Here is a 22,939-nt window from a genome sequence, read left to right on the forward strand (position 1 = left end):
TTTGTCTTCCTAATGAAGAGGATAAACAAGGCTGGTTATTATGTAATTTTACACCCATCACCACTACTGTAATTATATTATACTCCCATCTCAAACTGCTAACATATAAGACACCTCTTGCATATTTTCATAACTCTATCTGAAAGGAATGTCTCACTTCAGAGTGTTTACAAGGACAGGAAAGCATTCAAGTACTCCATCTAGTACCAAAATATAAAAAGTGCTTGTTTTTAGGAATACACTACAACAGATTAGTCAGGGAAATTTCTGTCCCATTCAAATATACTACAAATATAAGTGACAGTTGTAATACATCCTTAACTGAACATAAAACAAAATGGGTTCTTTTCAACAAACTAAATTGTATAAAAAGTAACTTGTTAACACACAAAATTCTTAATGATTCAAATTGTAGTTTTTACCTTTGTTTTCTTAGCTGCATATCTTCCATCACTCCTTGGATATGGTCCACATTTTCTTTGTTCTCAATGGTCACATCTTTCCCATAGGCCCATGATGCCTGGTTAGATATCTGATCAAGAAGACTTTGACCTTTCTCACGCAAGCCCTGCAAGCCTAAGTCTAATACAAGAAAGGGAATAAAAAGGTCAGTGATCACTCAGAGTTTTGGTGGGCTTTTATCTCAATGGAGAGAAAATGCAACAGAATCATACATGAATGAAGACTGGAACCTGGAAAATGAAAAGGACAAGACTATGTCCTTCACTGCCCTTTCCAACTCCCATTTGAGCGAGCATTTGTCTATATGAACAAAGAATTAAGGCTTTGGTATTTTATGACCTAGCAGATAACAAGAAAAGGGATAAAAGTTGACAGCATGTCAGCTTTTCAGCATATACATAGCTAATTAATGTCTTTCATCCACATAATTATATAATTCCTAAAATATTTATCACTGCTAAGCAGTTGTAACCTAAGTGTTCTTCCACTGCAGGCAGAAGTTACTATTTTATAATACATCTGATATGGCTGACACAATTTTCTACACTGAAACTTGTCAACCCTTGGGATCTGCTGTTACATCTCTTATTTGGCAGCTCTATTATCTGTTTTCCTGAAGGAATATCTCATTTATTCATCAGACTGTTATACTGCAATCATACCTACTTCTACCATAAATTTTCTTTGCAGCTCTTTCTCCCACAACTTAATGAACAAGCTGATCACTGTAGACTACTTCCAACTGAAATAATTCCATATGCTTGACAATGTAACAATCTTCAACGTGCCATTTATTAACATATGCATTCAAAGTTACTGCAAAACACTCAGTACAAGCATTCTAAAATGGAGTGGATAAAACTTTAATCATCAAGGAACCTGTTCTGGAGACAAAAAGATCATCTAAGCATAATGGCATATAACAAATATATATATATTAGATGTAAAACATTTAAAAGATAACCGTTCAAGATCAGTTCCACAGACAAAGCTATCACACAGCAGATGGCATAAGCCAGCCCAGAGTAGCTCAGTGGAACATTACATAGTCAGGAATCAGAAGTTGTAAGATCTTTTCCCCCTGCTTTTTTGGTGATTTTTTAAAAAGGGATTACTCTTTCTTCCCCCTGTATGCACTCATTAGAATGTATGTGTCTGAAATGCAGAAATATCTTGCTTACCAACACTTTTCAATTTTTCTTCCAGTAGTTTCAATGTTTGTTGAATTGACGCTCCATCTGCTGGTGCTACATCCACACACAACATTCCAAGTAAACCATCCAATTGCTGAGACAACTAAAATGTAAGAACATAAATGCTGACATTTAAAAAGAAGTCTGAGCTTCAGACGGTTGGATCTATAATATTCTAAATGTTTGGAAATTTGTCATTTTCAAATTTCTCTTTGCAGCTACAGGAAATGAATGTCAAGAAGAAAGATAAATGACCCATCTGCCTTGTAGAAATCCAAGAGCATACATCTCTAAATGGTGGGAGAGTAGAAGCCAAGATACTATTCATTTTTAAAGAAAAATATAGGATATGAACATGCCATTTTATAAAAAGAAACTATGAAAGGTAGAACAAATTCCAGTCCAATCAATGCACATGCCTCTAAATAAAAAAAAGAGGGGCAAAAAAATACTGCTGAAATGTAAGACATATTACAAAGTACTTCCCTCCTAAAACAAGGGGGAGCCAATTTTCTCAATGTTTCAATTACAGTAAATGATGACTTACAGCATTTTCCAAGTGACATTTTATTTCCCCTCATCTCCCTGAATATTTTTCCAATGTATTCAACATTTATAATATTAAGGCACTAATTTATTGACAGTGCCTTAAAAAAAATTAAAAAGAAACACTTACATCCTGGGCAACACTGTGGAATTCAAGCGCTGCTTGTAACAGGTTCTGCCTGAATTCCAGCTGACTGGCCTGCCTGTAACACACATCACTCAGCTGTTGCTGCAATGCTTTCAATTCCACAAGGTCCTCCTCATCCCCTGCATTTAGAAGAGCTGCTATCTGCTGATTAAGCTCAACATAAACAGCAAACCACTCCTAGAAACACAAGAAGATGAAAAATTAAAAATGCCAAATACAATTTTATTTTTCTTATATGGTATACATCCAACTGCAGGCTAATAAATACTCAGATTGAAAAAATGAGGTTATTACAGATTGCACTATTTCACAGGGGAGGAAAAAAATATTCCTGATTTCAAACCAACTCTCAATAAAGTGCTTAATAGATGTTAATACACACATTATAGTATAAGAAATTTAGTGCAGAAAGACAGGAAGAGTTCCATGCATGGCTCCTAGTCCCAAGCACAAACTTCCACCAAAAAAGGAATTTCACCATTTTAAAACAAATTTCTACTGCTTAAATGTCTGTACTGGTCTACTGAAACAAAAGATCATTTCTGCCAAGTGATCTGCTCTTATAAAAAGCTGTTCACAGACAATCCAGGTGTTACTTTCAGTGACATGATTAAAACTAGCAATTAATTTCCTTAAAATATTTAGAAAAATACTGCTGTTGACAAAGTGGAAGTAATCTCTATCTTCTGAAAAAAGGAAAGTCTATGCACAGAAACTTCAAAATGATCCTTGTTCCTTATTTAAGGAAAGCTTTATACTATTTAATTCAAAATGTGCAGATTTGTTGTTCAAATGGCTTGATTACTGAATACATACACAAGATTTAGTTACGTTATCCTGTTGGTATATTTGCAGATGAAACTAGTTCAAATATTTAACAATTTGGTGAGATATAAAAACAGCTTGATACATCCAGATCACATTCACATCTTGCATGACTGAGATGCCTGTAAAGCAAAATGTGTTTGCTCTAATTTTGACCTTGAAGTGTCCTATGCATTTCTATGGAACAGCACCATCTATTGGCCTACAATATTTGATTTAATTTGTATTCTTGTCTCGCTCCTATCGGGATGTTTAGAATTTTGTAAATTATGTCTTCAGCTTTTGCATCATTTATTTACAAATCATGCAAAACGGAGTATAAATATCCATATTGTGAATTTTTTTCTTTTTTCCCAAAGCTGTCTCTACCATCTGCTCACAGAAAAAAAGAGAGCAGGAAAAGAGCAAGAAGGGAAACAAACAGAAAGTAATGAAAAAGTTAAATTAGCAATCAGTCAAATGTTTAAGAGCAGAAAAAATTTCTCATCTGCCCCAAAATGGGCAACTAAGATGACATAATGTGAAAACATCTTCCATTGTGTCATATGCACTATAGATACACAGATTCAGCACAATCAGTTCACAAAAATAGCTCTTCAACACTGAGCATACAAATCCAGCTAAATGTGACATATAAACTACAACATGAGAAGTAAAAAACAATTAGATTAATATGTTTAGGGCTTTTGGGTTTTGTTTCTCTTTTTTTTTCAGTTTTATTTTTAGTATTAGAGTAAGTAAGAGTTGCAGTAATTTATTTTGATCAAGCTGTCAGTAAAATTATGATACCAGCAAAAAAGTGTGTTTCTCATCTTTTCATGGGAGAACTTGGACACAGTTGTATGTGACAGTTCAAACCCATGGAGCAAAGACCTGCTCAAAAACAACAGTTCCTGTATTGCTCATGAATAAAACTATCAGAAAATTAAAACCCTCCCAAAATCCAACCACCCTCTCCCAACAAAAAAACCAAACAAAAACGCACCCTATGGAAATGATTTTTGTCACTTCAGAGTAAATTGAAGTAAAAAAGTATCTTCAAAACAAATCAAACATTTTTACAAGTCTCTTCAAAACACTATAACCAATATTAAACAGAAGGTGATGAAAAAAAGCAAGCATACAAACTGTCAATTCAATTCTTAGGAGAGAAAAGACAGGAAAACAAGGAAAGAGGAAGCATACACTAAAAATCAAAGGAAAAGGCAAAGTACACTTTTCTAGCACTGTTGACAAACAATTATTTTAATCTCTGAACAGGCATCCAAATGTAAGGTAGGACAGTGGTCTTCCAATTAATTCTTTCGATATAAAATAAAATATTTTTTTCTGACTCTTGTTTCTGCAAACTCCTGGCAGCACCTGAGAACCAAGCTGTGTTTATGTCTACATCAACAAAAGTCAGAAAAGGTGAACAGCACTGTGAGCAAAACTCCCTTTGGGAGCACTGAATATCCATAACCTACTTATAGTTAATAATCTGATGGAAAGACAAAATTCTACTAAAGCTTAGGAAGTATTCAAAATTAGGAGCAAAGGCATCAAGTTAGTGTAGTTACAAAAAAGCATCCTCATGATTTCACTATGAACATAAAGTCTTGATCAATTAAAGCCTTAAGCCAATTTCAGCTACTGCTGAGTGTTGTCTAATAGAGACAAAAACATGGAGTTATTCACCTGACAAGTGCAGGACTTCTCAGACATTTTGGCAGAGAGGAGAAAGTAAATTTATTCCTTCTACTCAACATGAAAATTTAAGAACTGCTGTAACATACTAAACACAAGAAAAATCACAGATAGAAATCTGTATTTTTCTACAATGGAAAAAAATAAAATGCAAATATATATATATAATACGACCATATTAGTTCTACTGCTCAGGTAATTTCCTCTGTAACTCAGAAAATCATGCACTGTGCAAAATTCCTAGATACTCATAACCAAAATACATTGCTCATAACGACATGTATTTAGAATTATTTTGATACTTGAAAAGGGTATAGAAAATCTCACACTGTGCTGACTCTCAATCTCTTCATGCTTCTGTTGCAAAGCTTGTGAAGCTCTAATGGAATCTCCTATTCCCCACTGGGTTCTTAGCTGTTCTGATCCAGGTCCTTCAAGCCAATTGACAACCTGTCAGTATGACAAAGACGAGAAAAACAAAATAGCAAATCAATTATACAAAAACTGGTATAAGCAGAATTTTCTAACACAAGCAGAAATTTTAAAAAACCATATGTTTATGAAAAAAACAGATCTTTTTCAGCTTTGTAAAAATCTTGTTACTGAATCCATTCACATCCTTCAAAGTTTTAAGTAGAAACTACATTTAGTTAACCTTAGCCTGTCAGCTCTGTGCAAACAGGTCGTAGCTATGAGAAGATTTTTCAAACAGACAATTGTCACTTCATATCTCTTGTCAATAAAAGAGCTCAAATTACAATAATAACAATCCCTTGTCTTCAAACCAGATTATTTTTTGCCCAAGTCATTACAATGCACGGTTGTATTCAACCTCACACCTGAGAGCTTTCTCCTTTTTTTGCTGAATAAACTAGCACAAGTACAGGATACATACCTGTTCCAAAATTAAACTTACATATCAACTCTTTCTATTCAAATAACAGAAACCTGTAACTGAGTTTTTGTGGCCACATCTCATGGAATTTGTCTTTGCAGAGTCACAGCAACACAACTTTGGACTACAGTATTGGATTTCTTTTATTATTATTTTGAAACTATTTTTTGATGTAAATATTATTCAAAGCAAAGCAGAATGTCTTAAATTCTGGTTTCCTTACACAAATTTGAATTATCAGACAATACCTATGGAAAAATTTCCTGATAAATTTTTAGATATCTGGGAAACAGAGATAGCTACAATGAAACCAAGCGCAGAAGTCACTTATTACTGGAGTCCTGAAGTAAGGAAATGCAGGAATACCTCTAGATTCTGAACCTTAATAAAAAGGCATAGGAAGCCAGCTTCCTGTCTTTAATGTTCGTTTTGTTTAAGCATCAATCACAAAACAGCTTCACACAGATTTTTAGGAAACGGAATACAATACACAATGTAACCCCACAACCATGAAGACAAATGAAATAGGGGCTAATAGGACCATTTTCCCAGTGCTGCTAGACTGCACTGCAACAGCAATCAAGAACAATCATCATTACAAAAGGCTGCTCAATTCACTCCATCTCTGAGTCATTACGTGTCTGCCTTCCCACTTCCCATTTTTGCCCCATGCCAAAGCACCATTTCAGAGAATATATTCATTGCTCCAAAAGCATTCTGAGTCTTCCCTGCTTTTTATCATTTCTAGGACAAATTAATACTCAACAGTTGCAGGTTCTTTTTGTTTAAAGAGAAACTTCCTGTTGTGCTCAGCACCTCTGCACAGCTGTTACGGGTTAAATATGGAACTGACCTAGAAGTGAAGGGACCCAGATGTTCCCCTCTAAGGTCAGAGTGGCCTGGAAAACTTACACATGGGAATGACAGCTCTCATGCAAGCCTGAAGCAGTGAACAAAGCAACTGCTCAGCAGTTGCCCTCTCTGGCCAAGACCACCTCCCCATTACAAGTCTGCAGCAACTACTGCATTGACTCTGCAACTGCTTAGGCCAGCACATGGCTGTGCTTGTCACAGATGCTTATACTGAAAAGGGAAGAGTTCCTAGAATACATGCAGAAAAATGTGATGTAATTTTCACAAAATAAAGTTTAAGATCATTAATAACAAGACTACTGCAAGAGGTCACATTTATTTTTGTGAATTGAGATTAGAAAAACAATAATTAACACCTCTGCCTAAGGAGGGACAAAGCCAGAATTTATCCTAGTCTACACAGTTACAACAATAAGTAGCATTTAGAAAAACTGCTTATTACAAAGCATCTGACAATTATTGCAGCCTTTGCATTACAAAATTAAAGACAAAGGAGAGGAAACAAAACCATGAAACAGAAGCAAAAGGGGTGATTCAAAAGAGAGGGTAGGATATTGAAGGCATAAGGGAGAGAATTGGTTTTGGATAAGAGGGTTTTGAGATAGGAGTAAGAACTAAGCACATCACAGTAAGGAGAAGCAGAAAATAGTGAAATTGAAACAGGAATACAAAAGCAATCCAGGAGTGGTTAGCAATATAAGATGGTACACAAATAATAAAATATTAATCTAACTGTAAAGAAAGCTAGCAGAAGATCAAAACACACACAAAAAACCCCACCCAACAGCAGCACAAGGAAAAAAAATCTACTCTAATTAAAGTACTGCAAGTACTGTTATATGGCAACTTCTGTTTATTTTGTCAAAATAAATTCCACAGCACTTTGCCTCTATCAGCTTCCTTCTGCACATCATTAGCTTCCCATTTTTGCCTTTAACTCTATTAGCCAAATTTTTTGCTGTAAATCCAAAGGAAACAAAATAATTTCCTAGATTTAGTAAGTTTTTCTCAAATATTGGTATGCCATTTAGAAAGCTTTTAAATACACTTAAAAAAACCTGATTCATTTGGCAAAAGGACAAAACAAATTCTTCCTGTGTACTGAAACTCAGTTCACTCATCAGGTAACAACATCTGTAGTGCACACACAGCAAACAAGTAACTACTTCTATACAAATATTGCAAAATGAGGCTGAGTAATTGTAAACTATTCTATTTAAATGCATAAACAATGTCAGTTTGCCAAAGTACAATAAAAATCACATCTTGTTTAACCACTAAAACACAGGAAAAGAAGCTTCACCTGATTATATCCACAGCTGTGCTGATATGTTTTATATAGAATTATATTAATATTTCATATATTTTTAATACTTCCAGCTCAATATATCAACAAATGACATCTGTTTTTTATATTTTTTTACAGTAATCGAATTACTATAGAAATTAAAATTATCTCCTTGGTAGATTTCTATTTTCAATTCTAGACATCACAAAATTGATTAGTTTTTTATTTTTACCCATATCTACAATGCTGTAAAGTGCAAGTACTTGATACGCACTCCCCTCATGCATTAGAAAGGCCAATGTTGAAAGGTTAAAAGCAATTATCTATTCAATTTTCTGCATATTTAAACTATACAGAATCTAAAAAATACACATATCTAATTTCAAGTGATAAACACAAGATGAATAAATTAACTCAATTTCCTTGATTTTCTCTACTGAGACTCTGCTGTGAAACTGTTGAAAGTGCCAATTACATGGCTGTTTCCAAAGGACCAAGTGAGTTCATCATGACCTTTAATAACATGCAATTGATTAGGAAGTTTATATTCATTCTTGTCAGGGTGTTCCTGAAATACAGACAGTTTAAGCACTTCAGATTAGTTTAAACCACCAGGCATCAGACAACTAAAGGGATAAATAATGGCTTATTTTCAGTAACAAACACTTTAAATGATGTGGGCAGGGGAAAGTTTTCAACTCTCAAGCAAAGCTGATGCTCAGTCAAAGGTGTCCTCTCTGCCAGCAGGGCAGGCACTTGCACCTCCAACAATGCAGCCATGCACTGCCACAGTGCCCAGCAAAGGGACAGCCCCAAAGCAAGAGAGCAGATTTATAGCAACCTCCACATACCAGAACAGCCTTTGGAAAGTCACAGTGGCAGCCACAATGTAAAGCACTGTGTGACACCAGCACACTGAGATTTGTGAAGTGACGGGAGGCATGAAGGTCTCCCAGCTGGCAGAAATCACAGCCTGAGACTTGAGCTCAAAACTCCACCTCGCTGCATTTGAGAAGAGCTCCAGCTTACCTGCATTACCTTCTGCTGAATCTCCTCTAGCTGCGTGCGCTTGCTTCGCTGCCTACAAACCTCCTGGTAGCGGGTGTACTGCTCCCGGAGGGAGTCCAGCAGCTTCATCACCTGCGGCTGCGCCAGCAGCTCGTCGTCCATCGGAGACCAGGACACCCCCCCGTCAGATCCATTGAAGCGACGCTGCTGCAGCTCAGAGAGCAGCTCGTGACCTTCAAGAATACACGGAATGATCTGGTTAATCTAGATCCGAAGAAAAAAACCCATAAAAATAAGTAGTAAGATTGCCTGATTTTAAACCACCAGCAGTGCCTTTCTGCTGCAAAATGCTTCCTGTATTGCAACCATTTGTTGGCTACCGAGATGAATTAATTCCATAAGGCAAATATATTGACATCAGCAAGAAACTAAGCATTCCCAAAATTAAACGTAATATTTATGGTGATATTGTAAAGATGTTAGTGGTATTATAGAAAAAGTATTTAAAAATACATGTTTGGAGTTCTTCCATTTCTTAGCATCACTTTTTTAAACCCAAAGATTACGGTAAGCTTGTTACATTGGCCAAGATAACAATTGTGCCATCTGTGCTTCCACTTGGGTCCTAAAATGAATCATGTCACTTTACTGACCAACATTCTAATTTTTTGACTTACTATACCTGTCTGCAACACTGTCTCAGGATCAACTGATGGAAGGAAGTTCATATCTATTGATCTTTGAAAAAAAAACAAACACATGATTAAAATTTGTATTATAATAGCACTAAAAACTTCAGCTAAGGCTGGAACTACCTAAGGGTCTTAAAAGACTAGGGTTTTTTTCTCAGTGAAGTCCTTACTTTTTTAACTCATTAAATCAAAACACAAGTGGAGGTTCAGATAATCAGTTGAATGAGTGTCTATCTACACACTCACTTACTTTGTAGTCTACATTATAGAGGTTTAGAATTTCTTTACACATTTCAAGGTATTTAAGTGCATAATTTTTAAAGTATTTTTCTGAAATTCAAATGAAATTTTATAATCCAAAAGCACTGATTTCAAAAAGTGAATCACATACCTCTCTCTCTCTTGTTGAGTTCCTTTATCACTTCCATTGTTAATTAGCGCAAGCTCATCCAGTAAAGATGTTGATTCTTTAGTAAACTTTTCAAATACCTAAATAAGAAGAAGGTTTTAATTTAAGAAATAATTTTAGCTAGCTGAAGGCATCAGTGGAAATTTATTTTCAGTAGTTCCATTAGTATACTTCAGTCTCTATACAGTGTAATTATTTCCCAGCATTCAAAGGATAGGGAGGAAAGAACAGAAAACAAACACTTATGAGCACTAAGATTCCTTAGGGAGAAAGTAAATATACTGAATATAATGAATACTGAAAAAAATTGAGATATCTGCAAAACCTGTAAGATCTTAGGGATATATTTATTCTACAATTTCATTTAAACCTTTAATAATGATATAGAATCAAGGCATGTTACACAACTACTGGCCAGTTTACTTGGAAGGATTAAAATAATTTTGTAAAGATTCCAGCTTCTAATCACTATTAAAATGGACCATATTGTAATAAATAAATAAAAGAAAAATGTATTATATTATACAGAAAGATTACATAGAATAAAATGTCCTCATCAGTTTCATTGAACTCAGGGGCTTCTGATCTCAGATAACACCTGGACAGTCAAGACACTGTGCAGTGTTCAGACAATTCCTCTGTACCTGACTTCTGAGGGCTGGTTTTGCTTTTTAACAGAACTGAACATAACTGGGTGTCTTATGTGACATGCACAGTAACTTTCAGGTATTTTTGCTGTTATTGAATTATTAATCAATAGCTTGCCAATGAACTTTCCTTAACTTCTCTAGGACTACTTGAAATTTCAGAGGAAAGCAGGTGCAGTTGCAAGAAACATGGAGGTCTCACATGGAGACACACATTTTAGGAATAGATTACACAGGAAGGGAACATGCTGTGTATGCTGTGTAAATGAAGATTAAATATTGTTTTGAAAATTCTATTTAAGTAACTGAAAAGCAAGTATCAATGTAGAAAAAATTAAAAACATTCTGGAGAGCTATGCACACCAGCAGCTGCTTAAAAAAATTGTGCTGATTAATAATTAAAGGGTAGAGTTGCTCCTGGACATTTACTGCTTCTTGGTCTGCTGGGGAAACTGCACTGACAGCAAATGTTTTCGTGTAGGACAGCTTAAAACCACAGGAACAAAGACCTAAGTGATAACTCAGAAGGATCTGCAGAGTCCAGGTATTTTCTGCTTGTTTTGATCTTCTTCTACAGCAGCCAATTTCCCCTTATAGCAACTATACCAAATACTCAGGGTCTTCTAGAGTTATTGTTACTAAAAGAGCTTCATTAAGGAATTGGTTGTTCAACAAATTGATGACATTAGCTTTGTTACCCCTTGAGTAAAGGCAGTGTTACTTATCACAAGACTATTCAAGTAAATAAATTGCACAACTATAAATGTGACCATTTCCTGCACACTCTACAGTTCCTACATGAATAAAAATTTCACGGGTCAAGAAGGAGACATTAAAAAAGCCCCGAACCCCAAAACACAGATGACTAACCAGCCTCTTATTCAACCAATCCATGTGATCATAGGTGAGAGTTCCTCCAAAATCTTCTGTTAGTTGGCATGGTTCTATATATCGCGTCAGCTTGTTAGCAGATACTAAAATAACCTGCAACAATAAGAGAGGTCACTTGTAGGTAATACTCATACTTTCCTTAAGTATCTGAGAAGTGTGCCTAGAAATACTGAGCAGATCTTTCTGTGATTCAGATTTCACTGCTAAATGTTTAAATGAAATATGGCTCTTTGCAATTAATGTGGGCCTCAACGAGACAAGAAATTCTGACATGCAGTGTATGCCTCATGCATAATCCTTTAAGTGCACCACCTCTACCACCTTAGTGGGAAAAAGCAATGTGCTCCCTGGATATCTGTTTTCCTGCTGGAAGCTGATGCTTTGTGATTAAGTCATATATCACATTATCTGTTTCTAGTGAATATAGTAGCAGGCTATCATACTGCAAAGCACTTGGTATTTTTACCACTCTCTGGCAATACTTTGAGTCCCAGAGATGAATTTGTGCCATAAAAGTTAAGTGCCTGCATTTACTGTGAAAATATGCTCAGCAAAAGTTGGATCAATCATGATCTTTCCATGAGTAGTCAAAAACTCAAATCTTAGTATGCTTAAAAGCCTGAGTCATTTACCCAGGAGACAAATCTAGCTCATCAGCTCCATCAGGGCATACAGGAAAACACAGGTCCACTGCTAGGTGGAAAACTAAATTCTTGCCTTCATTTCTGCATTCTAGAGGCTCCTGAATGAGCCTTATTCATATAAGCCCAAACCAAAAGTTGGCAGCACAGCTTGCTTTGATGAATGATATGCTAAGCCCGGAATAACTCCTGTGGAAAAAAACCCCAAAACAACATCTCTATTGAAGCAGACATATTGGGAATATAAAACAAGAAACAAAAGAAAAAAAAATAAAAGAAAATTTCTATAACCCATCAAATCATCCACATACTTTTGCAGGGCACAAGAATATGTGGAGAGCTAACTAAAGAGAGACTTCTATTCCAGTTCCATTTCCCTGCAGATACTGAAACTACAGAATTCAGAGTAGCTCCAAACAAATGGTCTATTATTGCAGAGGAAAGCCTTTCAGCAACATCCAAATATACACTATTGCCCTGTACTCTCAATGGTACATGGCTGCTGTAAATGGAATTGGCTAGTAGTTTCTTTAAGTAATGCCAGTAACCAGCCCAAACCCCAGAGGATTCTACATCCAAGAAAGGAGAAAAAAAAAGCATTTGTTCTTCCTTCTTTTGGCACACTTAATAGTTTAGGTAATTTTTAACATTAATCTCTGTAAGTTCATCAAAAAAAAGAAAACTAATTTTGGTATGGACATTCTGGTATGGGAATGAAAGCAAACAGGGCAGCTGGTTCTTGTTACTCAAGTATAATTTCTGAAAAGACCCAAATAGCCTGACAAAATAGATGGACTGTATTGAGACCACTTATTTCATATTTTTTTTAACTGAGATCCTTCAGGAAAGACAGTGGGCAAGGGATAGCCCTCAAACTCCCACTAGGGATATGTTTTTTTTTAATAAAAAAAAAAAATATGAAACAGCAAAGCCTGCACAAAATAAATATTTTAGCCATATGAAAAAATAATCTTTTGACAAAAAATAAACACCCAGAAAAGAGACTTGGTCAAAACCCAAATTTTCTAGATCTTACTAAAAAAATTCTGAAAAATAAAACTTCCACCTCATTAATAAACCTTGTTGTAACTTAAAGCATTACTCCCAAACCCATTCATTCTCTAGGTTTCTCATTCTCATTTAAAAAGCACTTCCTTCTTAAACTGTTTCTTGACTGTTCACTGAGCTAGCTGCTAAAATCATGTGTGAACTTTTCACAATATAAACAAACATTTGAATTTTTGACAAGGTTGTGGCAGAAATGAGGGCTCCTGAACAGAATTTAGCTCTTGCTCTAAACCTGAACTAGTGGCAGTGCTACCCTAACATCCTCTATATGCTTTAAATTAGTCAATCAGCTTTGATATTTTCTAGGTGTCGAAAGTGTAGCTTGTCTCTCTGAAGCTTCAGAAGTAATGATTTAATCAGCTACTATAGATTAATAGCCTATAAGTATATAGACCAAGAAATAAAAAAGAGAAATAAAAAAATGTTGAAAAATGCAATGTGGACAGTGAGAAGACACTTCACTTTTACAGATCTGAATTCTACTTCAAGCTCAGCAAACTTCTGCTGTCAGGTTTCCAAAATGTTTCAAAATCCAAACAGAGCAATTATTTTTGACCTTTTGTGAAAAAAGATGTCAAAATACCACATCCTAGAAAAAGCTGTTCCTTATGAATAAGTGTTTCACTCTTGCTTTTGGATTTTACCCTTTGAAGTATTACCACAGGTAAATATAAGGTAATTTACAGCTGTAAAATCAGAAATAACCCTGTTTGCTTGCAATTGCAATGATTTTTTGTTTTCCTTCTTTTCCAAGTCAAGCTATGTTGATTCCAGAAAAAGGGAGAAAAAAAAGCAGCTTTCATAATCCAAAGTAAAAAGCCTTTGGACAGCAGATTATAGCTGCATGTTAAAATGAAGAGCTTAAATTTCCCAAGGGAGAAACAAGTAGATCTGGACAGATGGTAAAACAGGGGAAAAAAAGTATACATTATTGAATCCTTTAATCTTTGCTTCCCTTCCCACTTGATCCACCCACTTCTGCCAACAGGGACAGCTAATAAGCTCACAGTGGCAGTAGTTTCAAACATGTCCTGTTTGCTACTGACCAGAGTCACGGAATCATCATCTGCACTCAACTCTTTCTCAAACCTGGAGGAGTGGTAGCAGCTCTCATCCTTACTCCACTCTAGTCAGTAAAGTTCCTCTGCACAATATTGGCCTGCTAAATTCTTGTGAAAGCCTTTAAAGGAATAACTCAGAACAGTGCTTGGGGAAAAGTAGAAGTGCTGTATTTTTAATAAAATCAAAACAACGTTTGTAAAAGCTGTCAAGCAAAAGAAGAAAGACAAAGCTAAAAACATGGACTGCAAAGTCTTGTGTCTTAAGTGCAAAATTCTATTTCTCAGGAGTGAAAATATATGATTTTGACTCATGCAACATGTATCTTTTGTAGTAAAAAAGCTTTAAATACTGTTTGCAGTAAGCTGACCTCTCTATGTCATTTCTGTTTTCTGCAATTTTCATTGATCATCTACAAGGAGATAGAGGCAGAAGTCAAGATGAGAGAATTCTACATATTCAAGAGGACAATTAAAAGTGCCCCAAAATGTTAAATACTCCTATCTGAACTTTCTCTCTTAAGGGGAAGAAATGAAAAAGCTCTTTAACACAAATATCACAGAGTCAAACCCAGGAGCTACTTGAGAACAGGATGCTGTAAAATTTCAGTAACAAGAAGCTTTTTTCTGAAGTGTGTCATATCAGAGCAGCCACACTACTGAATCTGAAAAAGAGAAATTACTTTTCGAAAGAGAACAATACACATGTCCCTTGAGAATATAAAATTTAAACAAGTGTAATCTAAATATGCTCTTCATTGCCACAGAACTGTAAAGCAAAGGCTACTTCTTCCTGAGGAGAATAATCCTATTTTTGATACTAAATACTATTTCAATCCATTTTTTTGAAATACTATTTGATTAACCGCTGAGTAGCACAGGGTATTATTTGTTTAATATGGAACACTAATCTAAACAAAGATAATTTTCTTTAACAATACACCAATAAACACTAGGTAAATATTTATCTGGCCAGTGCCATAGAAATCTGTCATACTAGAAACCCAAGGGCAGTTGGCAGAACCTAGATAAACACAAGATGAATTCCATTCCCAGGAACTGCCTCCTTCACTTGTGGCTTTACCTACCCTCTCACTCACCTTACCCTCCAGGGCTCACAATAAATAGCACAGTCTCATTTTTACATCCCAGAGAAGAGAAAATAGGCAAAGATTCTTGCATTTTTCAACACACCTTCTTTGGACAGAATTCAGGACATGACATAAATGCAGGCTTACATGCCCCAGCTCCACACAGACAATTCCTTAATTTGCTCCAGAACCCATTGCCTCCCATGTTAAAGTAGCAACTGAGATACATACAGATGAAAAGAGATGCAGTTAAATAAAAAATTTTGACAGGAACTTCCATATGCTTTTTTAGGAAAGTCCATGAAAGCTTTAAATTCTGGTGCCTCAGTCTTAAAACACTGAACTGAAAATGGACAAAAATTAGATACTTTCTACAAAGTGTTATTCATTTTTTAGTCTGTGGAGCAATCCTCTGCTTATTAGCATAATTCTTAAAAGGTAAACTAGAAACTTGATATTTTTCAGAGCAGATGCTGCAGATAAATTATCATGAGATATTTCTGACACCCTTTACTAGAGAGCTGTCAGCTGCTACAGTTGAAGTGTGCAGCATTTAGAACTATTTAGACTTTGGACTTCAGGATTATAAAGATCATTATGTTACACACTCTAATTTTTTCAACTAACCCATGGTAGTTTACCACCCATTTTTTTCCTTTCTCTTATTCCTTTTTTTAATGCACTTAATTTCTATTCTCCAAATTCTCAGTGAACTTTTAAGATTTTGCTCCCTGATTTCCACAAGGACAAGAACAGCAAGCATGTCCTCTTCCTTCCTGCTCCTGACAAACTGATTTTCAAAGTACTGATATAATATCTAAATCAGGCTCAGATATTATTTTTTCACTAAGTTCCTTAAATGACTGATATGTGTGAAGTAACCTCATCAATCTATAGGCAATTTTGCATTGTGTACAAATTTGTACATTTCTTCTATTTTTCTGGTAATTTTTTCTTCCAGTAATGCTCATTGTTCTCATAAGAAAAGCTCATGCTCAAATACAACACACTACATCTACTAAGAGTGATTTCTTTCACATTACTATGTAGAGCATGTTAATAAAAACTCAAAAAGCACCACCTCCCAACTCTAAAACACAGCATTTTTTATACTCAAGTCCTGTTCTTCAATCTTTTAAAGCATTAACAGCATCAAGCATTACAGTGTCATATATGCAACATTTCAGCTGGAAGATAGCTTTAAAACAATAAAGACAACTTTCCTCTTGTGAAGCATGGCACAGAACCAGATAAAACTGCTTCAATTAACACACGAACTGATTGCTAATAAGGGAGGAATGAAGTTACAGAAGAAAGTTCTGCTGGAGGACAAATAGGAATTGTCCTGAGGCAGGTCCAAAACCAACACTAATGCTAACCAGAAATAAAGATATGAACTTTTACTCAGCTGAATCAGCCCACCTCTTTGTACTTATCCACCCAGTACTGTTTGATCTCAGTTCCCACATTTACTTTCAGTGTTTTGCAACTCATCATCACCACATCTCACTCTGAAGCAGAGGATCTCTGCCTTTGAACAGAAAGGAAGACACTGTGATTAATGGCCTCATATGGGAATATTAAGCAAGGTATTAAGAACAGATCAGGTAGCAGAAAATAGGAGGTAGATGTGATGCCCCATTAGAAATCACAGTTATTACACCCAAGTGACTAAAAAGATTTCGTATTTGAATTACAATTTTTAGTTCATAAATATTTCACTGGCACAACATCAATCCTGAATTTTCCTAGTAGTTAAACATATCTAACCTGTGATCCAAAACATGAGTTGGGTGTTGTTTGTTTTTACTGCCAGTAATGCAAAATTATGCAGCTGTAGATTTGTGCCTGCATTGGAGCCTTCCATGGCCTTATCAGTGCTCTGCACTCATATTTGGAATAGAGGAAAGAATACTCTGCCTCTGACACAAATATTTGGAGCCCAGAGAAGGTGGGTCGTTTTTACTGAAACAATTTTCCTGATTGTGGCCAAATGACAGAAACCAAAAGGTTTGGGTACATAATTCCAGTGGCCTATGCCAACAATGACAACATGATTCTAGCACAGACCATGCTTTATAAAATTACCAAGATTACTAGATTAATGGATTATCATTTAAATTAGCTAAACTTTAGAATGAAACAAAAATTCATTCTATTATCATAGTCATGTAAAATTATCCCTGCTTTGTTGATATAATTTCTGTAAGCTTTCTGCTTATTTGTCTAAAAATGCATTCTAGCTGAGTCATACTAAAGAAAAACCCAGGAAGAATCTTCTAGAAGGACTAATTTACAAACTAGCAACCCTATCATATATACACTAACAACTGCTATGGCACATACTTTCATATCATGACTTCAAAGACTTCCTGTACTTACCCAACAACTTTATTTACAGGAGTGTAGCTGGGAAAAGAGAGCCTAAAATCACACAGTAGTGACTCCTAAAGAGGGGCTTTGCCTCTGCTGCTCTCTGGACTCTGACATCTACCTTATGTTGTGAAAGATCTGTGTGAAACTGAATATTGCAAGCTTAAATCACTTTCTAACCAGCACCTCTTAAATCATATTTTTGAGTACAGATGGTTAGTTCAGAAGCTTTTTAAATTCTCATCATGGATGTGGCTCCAAACAATATGCTAGTTTATAAAAGTGGGTACCACCACACTCATGTTTTTGATTAGGGACAATGTAACTGGGCTGCATGCTACATGCCTGATGTAGTCCAAACAAGATTAGCTTAAAAAAAATAGTGGAAAGTTTTATGACACAGATATTTTCTAAAAAGACAGGAAAAGTTGAGGTTTCCATTAACGTCCCAGAGATAACAAGGGAAGTGCTAACATCACCATGTAGTCCCTTGTACATGCTCTGCCTCACAACTCAGAACAATGTCAGCTTGGATTTGGCAAGGGATATATAACCTGTTCCTGATGTCAAAGAACTCACAAAACGAGAGAAGATGCATGCAATACCAAGGTATTTGTCAGAATGGTTACAGCTGAGAGTGACACCATACACTATGTATCTCTACAGCCTATCAGAGAAGTAATTAAAAATTTCACACTAAATCCTGTACAACTGTTTCTGACTCAAAACACCCATATGTATCACAGAGATTTATTTTCTTACTAAGCAAAGAATTAAATGCCTCACGTTTCTAAGTTAAGAATATTCAATGAAGAAAGTCTCATTAAAAACGGAAAACTTTAAAAAGCCACAGTGGTTTGTTAAGGTTATCCACAAAGCATCAAGAATACAGCTACTTTAAAGGCACTTTAGTTGTCATCCAATCACATCAGTTATTTTAGAAACAGTATTTTTGACTGAACTAGACAAAAGCTCAACATACCTCAAAGCCAAGTCTATCTTTCTCTTTCCAAAAGCAGAAATGTGTAACCTTCTTATCCCAAAATTCATCTGGCTTTACTACACAAACAAGTGACACCTCAGCTGGAACAACATTCTGTAAAATAAATAAAAAAACAAGTAAAATATTCAAGATTAAAACCTTCATTTACCACAGAACTGAATTCCACTTAGATTTCATCATCTATACAAGAATGTAAAAATTGCAGACAGAAATTGAAGCCTGCTTCATCTACATTACATATTTGCTCCATTCTGCTTTGTAACATTGCACAAGATTTCATAGCAAACTGAGTCAAAACTGAAAAGAAAAATATAACCTCTTTACTCCCAGTCCTAAGGACAAACTATTAGTCTGTGCTGTGTTAGTACAGAAAAATGAACTATTGGCTAGAGTTAATTTAATTTATGGTATTTCATTAAAAAGAGGAAGAAATGTTTAAAAAAAAGCTTTCCACCAATGTTATCTTCTATGTAGAAGGAAACCGTAATCATAAAGTTAGGAAAAAATTGTGTATTTGTTATCAGCTTACATGTCAAGATTATATCCTATACTTCTTTAGTACATATTACTTAGACTAAAATGAAAAGGTTGAATATTAACATTTCAACATATTAATTTCATTAAAGTACTACCAGGAAAACATTTCTCAGACTAAATCAGTAATTTCATCTACTAAGTTGATTTTATGATGCCACACTGAATGTAGATCAAGGAACAAAGACTCTTGATTACTCATCAACTATAGCAGTAAGAAGTTAATCAGAGTAGTGACATAAGGGTGACACAACCCATGGGATTTCTCTTTAAATACCTAATTTTATTAATAACAAATTAATTCAAAAGAAGTTAAAGAAATCAGAAACAAAAAACCCCAATTCATTCTTGCACCATTTTACCAAATATGCAAAAACTATTTATAAGTAGGCAATATTTTGAACACAGAAGTGTTTTTGAGAATTACAAATGATGAAGCAGACAGAAATCTCACATGATCTACACAAGTGATCAATTCACATAGGAAAATCTTCCTTATTGGCTCCTTCTCAAACTCAAGACACAGATTCTGCAAGCCTTGCAGAGGCAGGGTGAGTGCTGCCAGGGAAATAAGTGTTGGCAAAGAGCTGACCTTCCCCACTAGCTGCAGCTCCTACTGAAACCTCACAACCACACAGTGGCTGAAGCAAAACCCAGTCAAGATCATTATCTGAACACAAGGGATTAAAAAAAAAAAAAAATCATTTGCATCTGACACACTTTCTAAGGCTTCACCTAAGTCTGAGAGAAAAACTACTCTGATAAAGAGGAACCACCTGTGCAGTAAGAAAGGCAGTAGTCCAAGTGTTCTAATGTGTTAAAAATACTGTATCTCACATTTTCTTTTACCACTGAGACCAGAAAATAATCTATACCGTTCAGCAGAAATAAGACTACTTGTAAGCCCACAGTTCTGAAGAGTTAAAATAATATTTTTTAGAATATTTTATTTGAAATTGTCACTTCTCCTACTTTTTGAAGTACACACAACATAATTTGTATTTGGAATTATGATCCATGACTAAGTCAACTATATCCTATTGCAAAGGAACCCTGGCAACAGCATATATTGCATCAAAACCTGCTCAGCTGCAGTATCTGTGTGAACTGCAGCCCTGCACACATTCCTGCTGCTCATAGTTGGTGATGCCAGGCGCATATTTTTTTGCTTTTTTAACTAAAACTCAGTTTCAGAAAAAGGTTTACAATTGTGTGTTCTCATCATATAAAGAATTTGTCTCTCTCTTGAGTGAACTGCTCTCTTGATCATCTGCTTCTCAGAATTTCTTCCTGCTGCACAGGAACCGCATTTGAAGGAAATTACTGTCTCTACAATAACGCAGCCATTGCATTCACATCATAAAACTGATCAGTCAACTATGAATGTATAAATATTTATTTACCTGGAGCATTAACACAACTGTCTTTACCACATTCCACTGAGATTTTCTGCCATCCACTATCACAGTGAATCCTCGAGCTTTACACTTCTCACTAAAAGAAAAAACAACTTATAAAAATATAAACTATAACAAGTGTCATACCATGACAACTTTGGATTTCAAGCCTCTTGTAAAATACAGCTACATAGCATTTTCCTTACAGAAACACTGTCTTATAAACCTTAAGTTTACTCATTTATAAAATAACTTCCAATTTTAATGCTCTGTAGCAACTCTGAAAAGGTTAACTTGACAAAATGCTCACAAAAGAGATCAACTTAGAGTGTCATAAGGAAGACAAAGGGATGTCAGTTTTTACAAGGAGCATCCAGAAGAGGACTTGCAAGTGAGTCCATGGTTTAACATTAGCTACCAGACTAGATATCATGTCCTAGGTTGAAATTCTTGCATTGGCAAAGTTATAAGCAATTAAAATCCATGACATTTAGGAGAGGTGGGAAAGCATTACATAATCTTTCCCAAATCTGCAATTATAAAACAAAGCTATTTCTGTGATCTCCTTAGCTTACAAAACACAAGGCATGCAATAATAAGCATTATGCTGCACAACAAGAAATCAGCTGTTATTTATTTCATGTTTAAGCTGAGCTTCATCTGGTACAGGTGAAAGACAAATTCACCTTGAAGTTTAAAAAAAAAAAAAAGGGGAAAAAGGTCACTTTACTAGCCTATTTAGGAAAAAATAATTCATCCTGGCTCTTTAAACAGTCCATGAATGCTTTTGGTTTTAAGGAACCTCTAAGATCACACATATGATGTTTCTGGAAGCAGTCTGAACATTCAGGCTTCACTAGCACAAATAAAACCAACTCAGAAGGCACAATGCTATTGCTTTAAAGAATAAGGTGTAAAGTGCTGCTACAGCATCTTGAGACATGACTTCCTTAGGATCACTGGACTCCAGCAGTATCAGCATCTTCTCCTCTACTACTAACCTATTAAAACCCCCCAAACCAACAAAATACACAACTGATCAAATTCAGGAGTGACCTACCACTTCTAGAAAGGTTAGCCAATGTATGTGTTTGTATGTAGGTTAAAATAAAAAGTAAAAAGCTTGGGGATTTGAGCCACAGCAGAGAGAACACAACCAAGAAAGCATATTTTAGTATGAACAGGCAACATATCATACTGTTCCCACTTTTATTCTTCCTCAGTTCTGAACAGGCATCTTCAGAATCGGAGAATTTTAAATACCATCAAAGTAAGGCATGACAGTATACTTCAACACTAGGAATGAGTCGTCTGAAATTTCAGAACGGCTTTACACACATATTCCAAAGAAATTCTACCCAAGACACTTTAAGCATTAATGCCTCTCCAATTTTGGACACAGCCAGCAATTCTCACTAAACTGCAGATCTCAAACCAGTTGTAGTCACATCGTATACCACACACAACTGAATTATAAGTCAAACATATTACCTTACACAGAACTTGGGGAAAAAAGTAGTATGTATGTTGCTTGGACAGCTATCTGGGTTTGGGACAATATCACTCCCCTCAGCCCTATTTTCCCCAAACACTGTTTAGAAAGTCTTTCCAGAACAAAAATAGAGACGTGCTTAGGCCAAAGTTTGCATTTCCCACTGAAAAACAACATACGAACCAAAACGACTATGATTTTTCCATACTGCCACCATAGAAGAGAGGTCATTTTTTCCACAACTGACACAGAGCATTAAATGTGGGAACACTGACTTCACTTTCAAATAGATTTCCCAGTTTCTACTGAATACAAAGAGCACTTTGGTTCAGCTTTTAGGCCGTTATTGTTACACTAATGTATGTAAAGACATACATCAGGATGAGACTGTGGAATAATTAATGCTTACTGGAACAAGAATGCCTGCATCTGTTCCACAAATACAGCCAAGTCCTTAAGTCAATGACATGACTTGTGTGTGGATGACCATTTGGTGTTTCACCACTTTACAAAAGACAACAAGCTGTTTCAAAAACTTAGACAACTAAAATGTTGTGCAGTATACTCATATACCTTCTGATGTTTTACTTTTAAATAATCTGAATTTATTCTTTGCTTCTCTCTTGCCAATCAGGATGTTTAAAAGTCTTATCTTCCAAAAAACCCCAACACTGGATCGTTTAACTGTGCTTTATAAACATTTACAGATTACAATATGC

At 35.5% G+C, this 22,939-nt stretch overlaps 1 protein-coding gene across 7 annotated transcripts in view; it reads right to left on the minus strand.

Moving 5' to 3' along the window:
* SESTD1 (SEC14 and spectrin domain containing 1) overlaps positions 1-22,939 on the minus strand; it is a 47,751-nt gene that overhangs the window by 8,660 nt on the left and 16,152 nt on the right. For all 7 annotated transcript variants that reach the window (XM_021552511.3, XM_021552506.3, XM_021552508.3 and 4 more), the window contains 10 exons: positions 20,735-20,825; positions 18,777-18,890; positions 11,543-11,656; positions 10,008-10,105; positions 9,607-9,662; positions 8,946-9,157; positions 5,188-5,310; positions 2,332-2,526; positions 1,644-1,758; positions 423-582 (listed from right to left, as the gene is read on the minus strand). In XM_021552511.3, the coding sequence (XP_021408186.1) occupies positions 423-582; positions 1,644-1,758; positions 2,332-2,526; positions 5,188-5,310; positions 8,946-9,157; positions 9,607-9,662; positions 10,008-10,105; positions 11,543-11,656; positions 18,777-18,890; positions 20,735-20,825 (1,278 nt within the window). The remainder of the gene's footprint in view (positions 1-422; positions 583-1,643; positions 1,759-2,331; positions 2,527-5,187; positions 5,311-8,945; positions 9,158-9,606; positions 9,663-10,007; positions 10,106-11,542; positions 11,657-18,776; positions 18,891-20,734; positions 20,826-22,939) is intronic.

The sequence above is a fragment of the Lonchura striata genome, chromosome 8 (genome assembly GCF_046129695.1).
Source record: "Lonchura striata isolate bLonStr1 chromosome 8, bLonStr1.mat, whole genome shotgun sequence".
In the NCBI taxonomy this organism is placed as follows: domain Eukaryota; kingdom Metazoa; phylum Chordata; class Aves; order Passeriformes; family Estrildidae; genus Lonchura; species Lonchura striata.